Below are 16,642 nucleotides of genomic sequence, written 5' to 3'. Positions count from 1 at the left end.
GGAAATTGGGCAACCTTGTCGTGTCCCTTTCTCTATTTTAAACTCTTCTGTAACCATATTGTTTACTATCAATTTAGCTTTTTGTTCAGAGTATATCGCACCTATACTATTTTCAAAGTTCTGTCCAACCCCCATCCCCTGAAGATTTTTCTTCATAAAACTCCAAGAAATATTGTCAAAGGCTTTCTCCGCATCCACAAAAATCAAAACTGCTTTTGTGTTAATGTTCACCTGCAGCTTTTCTAGAATATTAATAATATTCCTCGTGTTGTCCGATAAGTGTCTTCCAGTGAGAAAGCCAGCCTGGTCTTTATGTATCACCTCTGCCAAAACTTTTTTCAATCTTCTAGCCAAAATATCTGCAAAAAAATTATAATCCACATTAAGTAGGGATATGGGGCGGTAGTTCTTAAGTTGTGTCTTTTCTGACTCAGTTTTCGGTATAAGTGTGATGTAAGCTTCTTTCCACGTCTCAGGTGCCTTTTCCCCCTCCATAATTTCATTACAGACCTCCTTCAAAGGTTGAATTAAATAGTATTTCAAAGTTCTATAGTACTTGGAGGTTAATCCATCAGGTCCTGGAGATTTGCCCAATTGCATATTTTGGATCGCGCCTTCCACCTCTTGTTCGGATATTTTATAGTTCAATAAAACTTTATTTTCTTGAGAAATTTTTTGTAATCCATTGGTGTTCAGAAATTGATCAATTTTCGACTCCATCTGCTCCCTTGTGTATAGAGTTCTTTAAAGTATCTCTGGAAGCAGCTTCTAATCTCCTGTGGCTTCTGAATGTTCTTTCCATCCACTTCGAGATTAGTGACAGTGTTTAGTTTTTGTCTCTTCTTCAACTGCCATGCTAGCAGCTTTCCACATTTATTGGAAATTCCCACCGGAAGACAACACTATTTCTTCTTAGTAAGGTCACCAGGTCTCCGTAGTTAGCTCTAAGGTCCAGTAGATATTTTGGGATATCTTTGTAAATTTCTATCCTTGAACCCTCTATTTCCAGTGATTTCTGATAGTGTAGGCCCAGTATTTTATCTCTCTCTTCTTTAGATCTAAGCGTAATCAAACAGTCTCTTACCTTGTTCTTTCTTCCCTCTTTGTTCCCTCTGCCAAGTCTGAAGGCTGTCAATATCTTAAAGTCTTTCTCTGGATCAAGGCCCCAGAAATCTTCAAATTCCTGTGTAAGAAAATCACTCAAATTACCTTCTTCCAATTCCGGTACCGCCCTGATCCTTAAGTTTGCCTGTTTGTCTTTCAATTCTAATAAGGACAGTTGTGCCTTATGCTCTTCTAGTTGCTTGTTAATTGGCTGCAGTTTTCCTTCTACCACCAGCACCTTTTCTCTGGCTTCGTCAGCAATTTTCCTTGTCAATTTAGATTCCTGCACCAGTCTGTCAATAGCCTGAGTATTGGAGTTAATAGTTGTAGTGTTTAAATCAATTTTAGCTGACAATTTTTCCAAAGCTCCAAATATTTTGTCTAGTGATGCACTTAAATTCTCTTCAGCACCCGTGCTTTTTGCACCGGTCTGTCCAGTATCCTCTTTTTCTAAAACAGGAGGTGCTACTATTGATTGTCTTCGTTGCTGCTGTCTAGTTTTTATCCTTGTTGGCTGAGGCTTATCCTGATCCATTGCTTTATCTTTAAAATTCAAGGTCACTCACACAGTTCAAATTTCGTTTCTGATGGGAAAATTTCCAGGCCAGCTGTAGTGGAAAATCCCCAGCTATATTCTAGGCCTCCTCTAGGGGAGTACCTTGGCAACAATGTTACTTTCAAAACAGCTTTCCAAAGACAGTCCTGTCCTGCTTTCACTTTTCAGTAAGAGGGAACAATTACAAAGAGTCCTTCCAGTTCCAGCGGTTACAAAGAGTCCCATCCAATTCAAAAGCAGAGTATTCTCAAACAGTTACAAATATTTATAAACGGTGCAACACTTTCTTACTGTCTCTGGCAGACCAATATCAGGGATTAGGCAGTGGTCTTTTTCCTCCACTTTCTTGTTCTCAAGTCCAAAATTTCCTTCTCCCCCTCACTCCAGGAGGGGGTTCTTGTATCTGGCATTAAAATCTAAGTCCTCTTAATTTAATTTCTCCGGCTCTGGCTTCAAAAGTCTTTGCTTTACCCCTGTTTACAATAGCGGAAGACGGACTTCCTTTTTGCGTCTTCCCGCTTCAGTGCCAAGTTCAAAATCTTTGTGCCGATCAAAGGTAATCCAATCCTCTGATCTCCCGATTTAAAGATCTTACTCACGGGTTGTAGTTTGTAATCCGAATTTCCAAAGGAAAGAGTACAGTGCTCTCCGGCAACAGCTGCGCGGCTTCACTCCACGGAAGTAGCGATCGACCCTCAGCGCTGCGCCACCCCCGTTCCGCTCCGGAGCCCCTCACAGGGTTCCTTTGCTAGTTGGGGGGTGCTTCTGGCGCCCGCCGGGTCCCACGGCCACAGGCTTCTCCCGCCTGTGGTTTTTTTAACAGGTCCCCGCTGCGCCGTAGCGGTAAGACCCTGAATTCCACGGAGCTTCTCCTCCCGTTCAGAAGGAGACCGCCATTACCGTTGGCGCCGCCTCCGGAAGTCGCAAATCTCTTTTGTTCTTCACAGGACTCTTACTTGGAGCAGCCCAACTTTTGTAGACCCATCGGATCAGACTGCCAGTTTCCTAAATAATGCCTAAACCTAACGCTTGATTGCCAGACCTGTAAAACAGTGTTTGTATTCTTACTTGTTCTTAAACAATTTCTTAAAACAGCGGAGGCTGCAAAATCTCGGCTTGAGCTGTTGAAAGCCAAAGCACTTGCCTTCACTGAAGATCTGCAAACGAAAGCAGAAGTAACATACAGGAATATGGAAAAATGGCTTGAGGAGAGGTTCTTGGCTGAAATGGCAAGGTAATGGTTAATTTTGATGAAAGCATTAGAATAATGGAATCATTGAACTGTAGATTTGGAAGGGACCCCAAGGTAATGCGGGAGGTTTTAGGAGGAAAGAGGAATTTCGTGCAAGCCTCTACAGGACCAGGTGAGGTGGTGTTCAGGTTGGAGTTGCACAGAGGCGCACTCAAGGCCAATCTGGGTATTCTATTATATTCAAAATATTCCTTATATTCTCCTTCATTTGTCTACATGGAAGAAACCCTGCCTGATCTTGATGTATATACTCATTTAGTATATTTTTCAATCTGTTAGCTAATACGTTTGCAAACAACTTGTAATCATTGTTTAACAGAGAAATAGGCCTATAGTTTTTAATTTGCAGCAAATCTGAATCTTGTTTTGGGATTGCTGTAATATAGGCCTCTTTCCATGTTTCCTATATTGGAAAACATGTTTCTGGGATTTCACCTGTAATCAACTCAAGGCCAGTTAGGTGCCCTTGCCTGGCATCTGCCACCACCTTGCTGCTCCCCCTTCTCTCAGTAAGCAACATTTCTGCAGAGATGCTATTGCTGTGGCTCTGTGTCACACCAGACAAGCTGCTCCTGCTGAAGCTTTTTAACCCCTCTGCCACTGTTTCTTAAATGTGTATCCTTACAGTGTCGACAAATTAACCGAGGTTGCCCGCCACCACATCGAAACCTCTACCAAGATCCAGTACGAATTAGTTCTGGAAGGCGTAGAGTTTTACATTAACGGTGATGTCAAAGTCTTTCCAGATCCTCTTCCTCCACCTCGTCCTCCATCGGTCGAAATGCCTACAAATGGTACTTTAACTATTTCGCAGCTTAGCACGCTTCATAAGCAGTTTCTGCAGGTGGCACCTAAAGGTAAGAAATCACCTCCTACATATGGTTGTTTTCAAAAAGTTATTTATTTATTGTTTATTTCCCCAAAGTATTTGTATCCTGTTCTTCTCTCTCTCTCTCTCTCTCACACACACACACACACACCAAGGCTTACACACAGAGTGGCTTAACAGCGATCAATAACAAGATGATCTCTGCCATTAAATACTGACTTGAGATTTAAAGCTACTAACAGTTTTATATCCCTGCTAGCAGTAATTCTGGAACTTCTTTCAATGGTGTGTTCCAGTATATGGAAATGCTTCTTTCAATTATAACTAAGTGCAGCGTCAAAACACTCATGAGCCATGCAGGTTACCTCATACATCAACAGTCCTCTCCTATACATCAGGCTTCCTCAAACTTGCCCTCCAGATGTTTTGAGACTACATCATCCCTGACCGCTGGTCCTGGTAGCTAGGGATCATGGGAGTTGTAGGCCAAAAATATCTGGAGGGCCAAGTTTGAGGAAGCCTGCTGTACATCATGGGTCACCGATGTGGGGCTTTCCCTGGTGTCTACAATGTCCCATCCTCTGCCTATCCTCCTTCTTAAATTACTCTGGAAAGATGCCTTTCTTAGCCAATATAATACTTTTTACAGTCTGTTTGTGGCACTGGGAGCAATTGGGGCGGCAGTATTACAGTTGAGGAGGGGAGAGTTGTGGCCTGCATGTTGCACCCACATCAGTTTATCCACTTTGCAAATGTGCCCACAGGACCAAGAAGTTTGGCAATCCCTGCTGTACATGTTTACTTGGGAGTAAGCCCTACTTTGCTTCTTTAGCGCTTGCTCCCAGGAAAGGTTGAGTAGGATTCCGAGCTACATTTAGAACATTAAATACTTTTTTCAAAAAGGTTGTTAATTGAGCATTCTTCCTTTTTTTTCTTTGCACAGTCTGTGTAGGGAGGGCAGGCGACATCAGCCTGGAAGCAGGCTGTAAAATGTGCTTTTTCTGAACACGTAGCTATGCTCTTATATATTGACACTGACCTGGTAACAATTTACCATCAGCATTAGCATCAAAACATCTATCCTGCCTTCTTCCCAAAGGAGACTGTGGTCTATTAAATGGTTTCCCAACTCGGTGCCCTCCAGATGTTTTGGACCACGATTTCTATCATTCCTGATAGAAATATTACTGGAGCTGACAGAATGGCACCAGGTTGGGGAATGCTGGTCTGTAGCAAGCTATCTGGAGTAAAGGTAAAGGGATCTCTGACCATTAGGTCCAGTCGTGACCAACTCTAGGGTTGCTATGGCGAACCAGAGCAGCGCACGGAAACGCCGTTTACCTTCCCACCGGAGCAGTACCTATTTATCTACTTGCACTTTGACATGCTTTCGAACTGCTAGGTTGGCAGGAGCAGGGACTGATAATATAATAATAATAATAATAATAATAATAATAATAATAATAATAATAATAATTTATTATTTATACCCCGTCCATCTGGCTGAGTTTCCCCAGCCACTCTGGGCGGCTCCCAATCAAGTGTTAAAAACAGTACATCATTAAATATTAAAAACTTCCCTGAATAGGGCTGCCTTCAGATGTCTTTTAAAGATAGGATAGCTGCTTATTTTCTTCACATCTGAAGGGAGGGTGTTCCACAGGGTGGGCGCCACTACTGAGAAGGCCCTCTGTCTGGTTCCCTGTAACCTCACTTCTCGCAATGAGGGAACTGCCAGAAGGCCCTCGGCGCTGGATCTCAGTGTCTGGACTGAACAACACTGAGCAACGGGAGCTCACCCTGTCGCGGGGATTCTAACCGCTGACCTTCTGATCTGTAAGTCCTAGGCTCTGTGGTTTAACCCACAGCGCCACCTGCGCTATCTGGAGTAGCCAGATGCAAAAGTGGGCAGGTGTCCTGCACATTTTGATAGCTGTGAGGAAGGGGGGATTTCTGTAGCTATAGTTCACCATGCAAGCTGCACCTGCTGAAAATTCCCTCTTCCACTCAACTATTAAAAAGTTCAGGAGCCTTGTCCTTGTTTGTATCTGGCCCAGCTTAAAGCTATCAGGGGGTAGATATTTAGTATCGGTCAAAGACATCCTTGCCACTCCCCACACCAAGCCCTGTTGATATAATCTCAGCTCTAGAATTATTTGCATAGAGGTCCTTCTCCTTGCTTGCCTCCAACTTGATACAGGGTGTAACATACTGCTGTACCATCTGAACTAGGAATAAGAGATCTTCTGACATTTTTATATGTAAAAACACTATATGCCTTTGCAGACCCCTTCAAAAGTACTGCATGAACAAGCAGAAAGGATTTTTAGAGCTTTGCTCTACAAATTTGTAGTATCATATAGGAAGTCAGCAGAAAAAAGGGAAACGGTAGAAGGAAACTTACATGCTGTATACCAAATAGTATTTTGACTCAGAATCAACCAATATCTGTGGCTTCAGAGTACTTTTAGCCACAAAAGGAAGATTAGATCATACAGAGAAGCTTAGCTAGCAACATGGAAAGCACCCAGATTTGCTTAAGAGGCCAACGGCCTTGTTACTGATTCTTCCTATAGGAAAGAAAATGGCATTAAGTGGAACATTGACTATCTTAATAATGTGTTTTTCCCCTCAGGACATTTCCATTGCCTAGGAAAGATAACCCTTCTGGCCTCTTACAGAGCACAGTTGCAGCAATCAGTACTCTTGGTTTTTTGCTTTGCCGTTGGTTTTCAGTTTGATGCTGAACACACTCTTAATTAGAATTGTGTGGACTTGTTTGCAGTGGAGTCAGTTAACTCCCGCCCCCAGGATTGATTTGGATTGGAATCGGTACTTAGGGGCAAAAGTGGAGAGTGCTTGGGAAGTTGTCTTTTTCTGAGAATTTGAAATGGTTATGGTTGGGCAAACCAATTATGGTTGGGCAAACCAATGGAGTGGCTAAGGTATTAAAGGAAATCCAGCCAAGTGTTCAAAGGTGCGTTGTCTAGTGCATTGTCTTAAAAAGGCTTGAAAGGCAGCACTGAAGAGCACCAGCCACTCTCCTGCAGTCTTCAAACACCATTAGCTGATGACTGCTGCTGCTTCAGAAATGGTGGAGGGAGTGCTCTCTCTCCCCTGCACCAACCTCCACCTACAGCAGCAAAATGGGGGGTGGGATTTCAGGGGGGGCTCTTGTTCTTCCTAGCCTCACCTCTTTTCCTTCCTTTCTTCTTCCCTACCATCCCTGACACCTGGAGTGTTGGGGGAGGTAGTTCCTGTGAGCAACTAACGTTGTCTAGCAATCTGTGAAAATTGCACTCCCCAGTGTTCAAGGCACAGGGTAGGGAGGAGGTGGAACAGAGATAGGAGGAGGGAAAGGGAGAGTTCCTGGCCGTGTTGCCTTTGCTGCTGGATCAGCAGTCATATAGGTAGAAGGGAATTCTGCAGTTGAGGTTAAAACCTGAGCCGGAGAAGAATTTGGAGGTTTTAGTGCTTTCCTCATTTTTAAGGTGACTCTAATGAGTTGTTGAGGTTCATATTCATAGCTTTGGTAATGTGTCTGTCTGTGACTTACTTCCAAGTATGTGATCTTAGCCACTTAGGCTACTTATTTGTGCCTATCTTTTGTTGTGTGCAACCACAATAATAATGCATCCTAATACTGAGTTATATTTAAAATATTTATAGCCATAGCAGCACTGAAACAATTTAAAAGCAAGAATATAACTCCAGGCATCCAAAAACAACCAGGAAAGAATCACCAGTTTCAACAAATATGGCTGTCAAAGTACCCTTGGCTAAAACATGACAGTGAGAGGGGCACCATGTACTGTGCTTTGTGTCGGAAACATAACGTGGATTTAGGGGAGAAAACACACAATTTTTGTTCTGGGACTGATGACTTTGTACTTGAATTAGTCAACGACCACCAGAACAGTGAAGCTCATGCATGGGCTACCTGTATGGAAGCAGCCAGTGGCTCTGTCCCAGACACAGCTACCGCTGAGCAGATGTTAAAGAGCATGAGCAAAACAACCTTAGGAAGAATAGAAAACCTTTTCAGAACATGCCACGCCATTGCCAAAACTGGACGCCCCATCACAGACCTGGACTGGATGTGTAAACTGGATGATATGAAAGGAGTGGATATTGGTTCCATATTTAGAAATGACAAGGCAGCAAGGATCTTTATTCATTTCATTGCTGAAGTGGAACGAAGAGCCTTGAAAGAGAAATTAGAAAAATGCAAGTTCTTCTCACTCATTAGTGATGGCGTTACAGACAGCACAATAAGAGAAGCTGCCCTGGTGTACGTACGTTTTGCACTCCAAGGGAAGATCCACTGCCAGATTGTTGGAGTTCAGTCAGTAGACAAACGTGATGCAGCTGCTGTGAAGAATGCCATTGTGCAAACATTACAGACCAGTTTGCAGCTCAATTTGCCAAGCCAAGACTGGGCGAGGAAACTTGTTGGCTTTGGAAGTGGTGGTGGAGACATTATGGTTGGACAAAGCAATGGGGTAGCTAAACTGTTAAAAGAAATCCAGCCATGTGTTCAGAGTGTGCATTGCCTCGTGCATCACCTTGAAATAGCTTACAAGGCAGCACTGAAAAGCACCCAACTATACACCATTCTAACAGAGCTCTTGCAAAACATGTACTACTATTATAACTCTCCACTGAACAAGAACGACCTCAAGCTAGTCTATGAAGATCTCAATCTGAGAACTTCCATTCCTTCTCGAATTGGTGGTTCACGGTGGCTTCCTCGCCTACAGACAGCTCTTCAGATCCTTCTGAAAGGATACCCAGCATTTGTCCTACACATGAGTAAGGTAAAGGCTCTTTAAAACCAAGCATGATTTGAAGAAATAATAAGTGAAAAACTGTGTTTGGTCATTGCTCTACTGACTTCTTTTTCTTGCATCCAGGTAGAAGAAGAACCATGTTCCTCAAATCACCAGAAAGCCAAAGACCTCTTAAAGCTTCTTCTGAAAACAGACATTGTCAAGTTTTCTCACTTTTTGCTTGATGTCATTAATGTCCTCAACATCCTCTCCCGCGTCGCCCAGGATCAAAACTCTTCCATCGCAGATGTGTTCGCAACAAGCCAGTCAACACTGGAAACACTCCAAATGTATCGAGCAAGGTTGTATATGCTTAACCAAAACTGTATATTAACTGGATGTATCCAAATCAAAGGCACACAGTACATTCGTTAAATGTAATATTTTTTCAGATCGGGGCCAAGGGAGCGTCTGGTGGAAGCCATCACACATTTCCATGGTCACCAGCTTGTAGGAGATAGTGACATATCAGCCATCCGGATAGAATTAATAAGCAATCTTTTGAAGCAGCTGCGTGATTGCTTCTGTGATGCTAGCGAAGATGTTTTGAGAGCAAGTGCTATTGGAAGTTTTAAGCTATGGCCAGACAAAATCGAGCCAGGTACAGAAAACCAGACTACATCCAAAGGGATTGTTTCTTTCCGAAATGCATGGGTGGTTTGTTTGCTTTTAAAATTAATGTTCAATCTCTTGCAGAATTTGGTGAAGTGGAAGTGTCGGTCTTGACGAAGTATTATGAGCCGGTCCTGGAATGTGCCAATGTGAAGGTTTATGAAGTGGAGACCGAATGGAACATGTTAAAAGCAGAGCTGTATAATAGGTATAATAAATAACAAGCAAGATGACATGAAATTCAAATGAATTTTCTGAATATGTCAGTGGGAGAAACACATTTAGTAACAGTTGTTATCCTTTCTAGATATCAGAGCATCCGGAGATTGACATGGGAAGCAGTGAACACAGATTATTCTCATAAATATCCAAACATCTTGACTCTGGTAGATCTTGTCTTGACACTACCTGCCAGTTCTGACGAGGCAGCACGAGGCTTCTGTCAGATGAAACTTACAATGATGAGGCTACGTTCAAAGCTGGTGTTTGAAAGCATGACCGATCGCATGGTCATTCTGATGAATTCTCCAGATATCAAGAAGTTTGACCCCCAAAAGGCTATCCAGTTGTGGAATATTTCCTCACAAAGGAATAGGAGACTACAGGCTGAGCAGGGCGTGGTCAAGCCTGAGACACCAGATTGTTCATCTGACTCTGAATGGGAAAGGGAAAGGGAAAGCTCATTTGGAAGCTATTAGATGTGAAACACTCTCTTCAGCTGTCTCCTCAAATATTTTTAATAATGTGCGTTGACTTTTCCTTTTCCTTTTCCTTTTTTTTTTTTGGTAACTATTTACTGGACAATTTCTATTTATTTATTTATTCAACCACAATTTATATACTGCTTGATTATAATGGAACATCTAAGAGCACATATAATGTGTCATGAAACTAACACATACACTGAGATGGGAAGGGAGAGAAATAAGAAATATGTCTTTTGGAAAAGCTGTATATATTTCTTATCAAACTGCTAGGTATTGTCAGAATATGCTTATCAGGTATTTCTTTTGAAATATGTGGTATTGGGTTGGCATATGAAATTATCAAGTATCATTTTTGTCTATATATGTGTGTGTGTGTGTGTGTGGTTCATTTTTATAATTTGAAGTGTACGCTCCTGACTCCTTGATGGAACTTCATAGTCTTCCTTCTTTCTGTTAAGCTGCAATTAAATTGATTTTAATTTATCACTGTCTTTCTAAGCGCTTGGAATTTTCCAAGATATTTATAGCAAGTGTTTAGGAATATTATGATTCTGGGTAGATCCTGAACAATGAAAACAATAATTTGAAATAACTGTTTATTATCCTGTATTGTATTACAGAAATTATTTTATCCCTGTTACAGTTATTATTATGGATAAGCAATTATTTCTACTGTTTTTACTGACATCTGATTTCCTGTTCATTTTCATTCTTCTGGAGATTTGACATGTAAAAATAATTGCCTGTGGGAGGGAAATAAGGGTTGATTCCCTCAATAATTTGGACTTCCAAAATTGTTCCGAAGAGTCACAGTATTCATTCATGCATTTCTTCATTCTTAATTGCTGCAACTGTTCTACTTAGTGTTTAACTGGATTAAAAACAAGCAATGGAAGAGAACACTTTTTATCAAACGCCTAACTACGAAGGATGCCAAGACACTTAATTTTTCTTATCTGCAAAATAACAAGAGAAAAGAAGAGATGAGTCTTTCAGTGCCAGCAGAAACGTGCAGAATGAAATATCTTTGTAGTAAAAATAAGTTGAGGATATTGCCTCCTTTATACATCAAGGATATCACCTGCGGATAAGACATCTTAAATGTTCCTGGTTCTAGAAGGTATCGCAGCATCATCTCTTGTACCTTGATGCTTTCAGATTCAATAGCTGCAACCATAGATGTAGAACGCCACTACTTTTGAATGCATGCGTAGCTTGATTAACTGGTTGACCAATGTAGAGCTTGCTAAAAGTAGTCATGGCCCAAGAGGTCATTGTGCATTATCTAGCAGCAGTAAAGGAACAAACCCATTTCCCTTTTCCCTCCATAGTCACTACTTGGCAGAGGTAGCTAAGAAGACAGAGAAGAATCCATGGGGCACAAATTGCATGGGTCCCCCCATAGCTCTGTTTCTCAACCTGTTTCGCATAGTGAATGTCCATACAAATACTGGTTTCCACTTAGATGCACTGTAGTCAAATGACTGTAGAAAAATACATTCTTAAAATTTATAATTTTAAAAACGCATACTTTTAACACATTGTAAAATGTATAACAGGGACGCGGGTGGCGCTGTGGGTAAAACCTCAGCACCTAGGACTTGCTGATCGTATGGTCGGCGGTTTGAATCCCCGCGGCGGGGTGAGCTCCCGTCGTTCGGTCCCAGCTCCTGCCCACCTAGCAGTTCGAAAGCAGTCTTAAGTGCAAGTAGATAAATAGATACCGCTTTATAGCGGGAAGGTAAACGGCGTTTCCGTGTGCTGCGCTGGTGCTGGCTCGCCAGAGCAGCTTTGTCACGCTGGCCACGTGACCCGGAAGTGTCTCCGGACAGCGCTGGCTCCCGGCCTCTTAAGCGAGATGGGTGCGCAACCCTAGAGTCGGACACGACTGGCCCGTATGGGCAGGGGTACCTTTACCTTTTTTTAAATGTATAACATTTTTGTGGATGACAGTAATAGTACCCAACTCATTATCATTTTTCTCTCTCATGAAATCAAAGCTTTAGGAATCAACCAACATTTCAGATAGTCACATAATCAAATGCACCATTGTGCACATAGATCAAGTGGGGTGGGTGCAAGCAGCATTTGGCATGTACTGAAACTTAGAACCACCCTTTCCCTCCCTACTGTGGACTGGAGGAAATTACCTCCCCTGAAGGTGCTTTTTGCGTTGGGTGGAAATCCACTATTATAATTCTTAAGTTGTTATTCTGTAAACTGCTTGGCTTAAGCTTCTATCCGTAGTTTCTAAAAGCTGTGCTGCATGGGAGCTTCTCTTTTAAAAAAAATAAAAATAGAAATAAGGTTACATTATTTACTTGTAGCAGCTTTGATTCCTCTGCAAACATCTCATACTTCCTCTAAGGATCCACTGTACACATTGCCGGCTTTCAGCTTTAATTATATGAAATGACAACTTGCCTAATTTGGATCAGATCTCCCCCAACTTTATTTCATGTATATCTCACTTTTCCTACAAGGAAGTCAAGGCCTCCTTCCGCTTTAATCCACCCTGTGTGGTGGGTTAAGCTAAGACTGGCCCAATGTCACTCAAGTCAGCTTCATAGTTGAATAGGATTTGAACCCAGTTCTCCCTGGAGTTAGGCTGGCTCTCTAGCCACTACAACAAACCCCCTGGGCTCATGACAAAACATAGGCTGCCGGCTGCAGTATCTAACTGGCAGGCTACATTCGACTTGCTAGGTCACAAGCGAAGACCATTTTGCTCAGAATTGTCTGCACTAACTGGGAGAACCTGGGACCTTCTGCATGCAAAGCAGATGATCTATCACAGAGCTGTGGGTCTTCCCTAAATGGTCACCCACAATGCAGAATAATGTGATTTTTTTAAGGTGCACTTTCTGAGGTTCAAGTACTGCATCAGATGCCTATAAGAAAAAACACCCAGGCAAGCTGCTCAATCCTACACACGCCTGCTTGGAAGTCGGAAGTCAATGGCAATGTATTCAGCATGGACTACTCTCCAAATTGCTGTGCACAGGATTTCCCTTTAAGTGTAGCTGCATTTTATACAAGTTCCCATCTTTAGCTTCATACCTTTGCGATGGATCAGGCAAAACAAAAACAAAGAAAAAACTGCTTGTTTGTGTTACAAAGTCAGGAAAGACTCAAATTAATTTGCACATAGATTTTCCTATCTGATTTTAAGAACCAATTATCCTGCAGTTCTAAAGAAAAAGAAATTAGAATCGTAGACACAGTGAATGTTTATTGACACACTGGGGCTTACTCCTGAGTAAACATCCGTAGGATTGTGCTTTCAGTTTCTTATTGTAGTGTTATTGAGTAAATTGTACAGCATGTATGGCTACACATAGAATTTTTGACCAAAAAAGCCATGATGCGGTGTGCAACTACATTTACAGCGTGCAATTACAGTCTTTGTGTAATTAGGAGATAAAAACGAGAGGTAGATGTGATATGCCTCATCAGGAAAAGTCAGATTTTAAGATTATAACAGATTTTAAACTGTTCATATCAGTCCCAATGTGATACTTTTCTTTTCTTTTGTCATTTGTCTAGGTTTAATACCAAGCAAAACATTCACTGACATTGTTTATGACTTGATTACTTTGAATCTTGGCTCAAACTCGCTTCCTGATGCTTGGCTACACCTCTCCATTTATGATGTGAGTGCTCACTGTGTCCGCTATTCTTGTGATTTTTGACAGTCATTTGCTATGTTGACTAGATGTACAATTGAGATGCTTACAATTTTAAATGGATGCTTACATTGCTAGAATAGGATACATGTCTTTATTATAGAATTTATAGCCTTTAGGGCTAATGGCCTTACGATTAAAAAAGAAAGAGGTAAAATACAGCAAAAGCATTTTTAAAAAGTAACTACATTAGCCATCCACAAAACAATAAAATGTAGTTAGCATAAAAAAAATGATTATGGAAGCAAACCAGATTGCGCTGCAACTTCTGTTTAACAAGTAAGGCATACATCACTTTTGTTTACGGAATTGATCAGGTACACAACAGTACTAGTGAATAAACCCAGCTTGTTATCTGCAAAGATATGTTCCTGGCTGCCATGTCAATTTGATTGTATGCCGGGCAGCCACTGAAAATTTCTTCCTCCCAAAATCCAATGCTTGTAAGGCAAAATTGTGGGGGCTTGTTGAAATCATAGAACTGGAAGGGACCCAAAGGTCATGCTAGTCCAATCCACTGCATAGCAGAAACCTCAGCTAAAGCATACATAACAGATGGCCATTCAACCTCTGCTTAAAAACCCTCAAGGAAGGAGAATCCATAACTTCTCATGGGAGCCCGTTCTGCTGTCAAACAACTCTTGCCACCAGAAAGTTCCTCCTGATGTTTCATCGGAATCTCCTTTCCTGTAACTTGAATCTGTTGGTTTTGGTCTTACCTTCTGGAGCAGGAGAAAACAAGCTTGCCCCATCTTCTATTTTGACAGCCCTTATATATTTGAAGATGGCTATCGTATCTCCTCTCAGTCTCCTATTTTCTAAACATACCCAGCTCCCTCAACCATTCCTCATAAGGCTTGGTTTCCAGACCCTTGATCATCTTGGTCAACCTCCCCTGCACACATTGCAGCTTGTAAATATCCTTCTTTGGAATTCATTTTGTCAGTTTTGGCCCAATTCTCCAATCTTCTAAGGGTCATCTTGAATCCTGATTCTGTCTTCTGCAGCATTAGCTACCCCTCCCAGTTTGGTGTCACCTGCAAATTTGATCATCCCCTCAATTCCTTCATCCGTCATTTATAAAGACGTTGAACAACAAGGAGCCCAGAACAGAACCCTGTGTCACCCCTCATCACTTTTCCCAGGATGACAAGGAACCTTTAGTGAGCACTCTTTGAGTTCAGTCAGTCAACCAGCTACAAATACATGTCTGCATTCAAATGGAGGCAAGGCTACCTTGCTTTCTGCTGGAGCACTGTCTCGTGTCACAAAGCAGAAGTCCTGTGTTGAGACGAGGCGTTAAAATGTCTCTTTTGAAAAAAGTTCCCTGCAATTGATGTCATGGACTATATTTCTGCCCAGTTTCAGCTTTCTGTCTGTTTGGGGAGCAGTCAGTGATTTTGAAGCCAAAGGATTCTTCTGTCTGTATAAGATACACAGTTCATAAAATGGCCCTGCCCTTAGTTACCCATTCCACTTACTTTTACTGTGTTAAGTAAACTTGTGTATTTTTGGATGTTACAGTTGCAGAGCCTGGCAGCAGCATTAACAGTGGACTCAGACACTGTGGACTGGCGCATATTCTTGCAAGCAGCTTCCCAGCCTTGGCCTCTGCCCTCAGTGACGGAGCTGCTTGAAACGCTGCAGAGATTCCAGGATGTGGATGTGGATGGATCGGGCTTTGTCACAGAGGAAGAATATGATCAGGTCCCAATTTCTTCTTCTCTCCAGTTTTATTTTTGTGGCTGTGAGTCCCAATGAAACCAGTGGGACAAGCAGCCAGCCAGTCTTCACACCCTTTGGGCCACAAGCCCTGAACTGGGATGGAGGGAAAATTCAGTTCCGTTCACATGTAAAGCCCAGTTTACCAAATTTGCAGAATATGGAAGCCAAATCAATGGCTTCCTTCCAAACTCCCTCTTATCTGAATTTTGCAGTGCCGTGCCCCAAGCACACCGTGTTCACAGACATACATACACCAGGGGGAAATGTGCAAAAATATCAAGGTATTGGAGAAAATAGCATAGCAAAATGAATTCTGTTAGGAGACATAGTTTGCAAAGATGTGGACATTAGTCAAAGCTGCATACAGAAATACGGTTTTTTAGAAGAAATTTGTACTAAAATGCTAATGAAGTTTTGTGAGAATTTTAAAAAACAACAACAAATTGCTTCAGAAATGTGGGAAATTAAACTTAAGATAATAAAAATGAGAAGTGGAGAGAACCAAAACTGGCAGCTCCTTCTGCCCCTAGTCATTCATGCACCAATGTGGTTTTTAATTTCATTTTAGCCAACACAGGCCCATCCATCCAACATCCTAACTGTAAGGCCAGAGTACCGACTTCAGAGCAAGCCGCTCTGAACACAGTGAGACTTCTTTCCAAGTAGACAGGCATAGGACTGTGTTATAAAAGTGGCTTGTGGTTCAGAAATGATGTAGGCTGGGCATGTATGCGTGAAACGAATCAGAAGTGCATGTCAGTTTCAAAATATTTCATAAATTAAATTACTTCAAATTAAACATTTCATACCAACTTATTTTAGGTCAGTTTCATGTGGTGCTCCCTTGCCTTTCCTTCAGAAGTGCATGATGTGGCTGGGGTAGAGTTTTGCAGAGTACCTATCACCCTAGCACTGTAGTAATTTATAACAAATAGGTTGGTTTTGCATTCTGGGGAGTGAGGAACATTATTGCATTCCCTGTAAGATGTATCATAGTCATCCCAAAAGGCTAATTCCTGCATCTTCTCCCAATATCTTTTGATCCATGGGAGGGAACAGCTTAGCGGATGTGAGGAAAAGTGGGTCTGGAGAGACAGATGAGAGGCTAAGTCCTGTTTCCTGCTCCCCCACCTTTCTGCACTCAGCTTCCTAGGTGCCAACCCTGGGCAGCTAATGGCTCATGCCTGTGTTTGCTGCTCTCTGCTGCCATTATTCAATGGCAGTACAAAGGCAACTTTTCACTAGAAAAAGGAAAAGCAAACCCCCATCATGTGGCAACACATGTCACCAGAAAAAGGAAAAGAAACAGTCACCACTAGGGATGGAAAAACCACAAAGAGAT

General features: G+C 42.0%; 1 protein-coding gene across 4 annotated transcripts in view; it reads left to right on the top strand.

The window, feature by feature from the left end:
- SPEF2 (sperm flagellar 2) overlaps positions 1 to 16,642 on the top strand; it is a 100,110-nt gene that overhangs the window by 65,659 nt on the left and 17,809 nt on the right. For 2 of the 4 annotated variants that reach the window (XM_083465654.1, XM_083465653.1), the window contains exons 29-35: positions 2,756 to 2,894; positions 3,540 to 3,769; positions 7,411 to 8,558; positions 8,655 to 8,872; positions 8,963 to 9,171; positions 9,267 to 9,390; positions 9,490 to 10,369. In XM_083465654.1, coding sequence (XP_083321780.1) covers positions 2,756 to 2,894; positions 3,540 to 3,769; positions 7,411 to 8,558; positions 8,655 to 8,872; positions 8,963 to 9,171; positions 9,267 to 9,390; positions 9,490 to 9,880 — 2,459 coding nt within the window. In that variant the 3' untranslated portion in view covers positions 9,881 to 10,369. Of the gene's footprint in view, positions 1 to 2,755; positions 2,895 to 3,539; positions 3,770 to 7,410; positions 8,559 to 8,654; positions 8,873 to 8,962; positions 9,172 to 9,266; positions 9,391 to 9,489; positions 10,370 to 13,435; positions 13,543 to 15,099; positions 15,283 to 16,642 lie in introns of those variants that run through there. The other 2 variants (XM_083465656.1, XM_083465655.1) reach the window with 1 other exon arrangement.

Source organism: Podarcis liolepis (assembly GCF_965112155.1).
Source record: "Podarcis liolepis genome assembly, chromosome: 11".
Classification (NCBI taxonomy): domain Eukaryota; kingdom Metazoa; phylum Chordata; class Lepidosauria; order Squamata; family Lacertidae; genus Podarcis; species Podarcis liolepis.
Note: the sequence above shows the minus strand (reverse complement) of the source record. Positions and strands in the feature narration are given on the sequence as shown.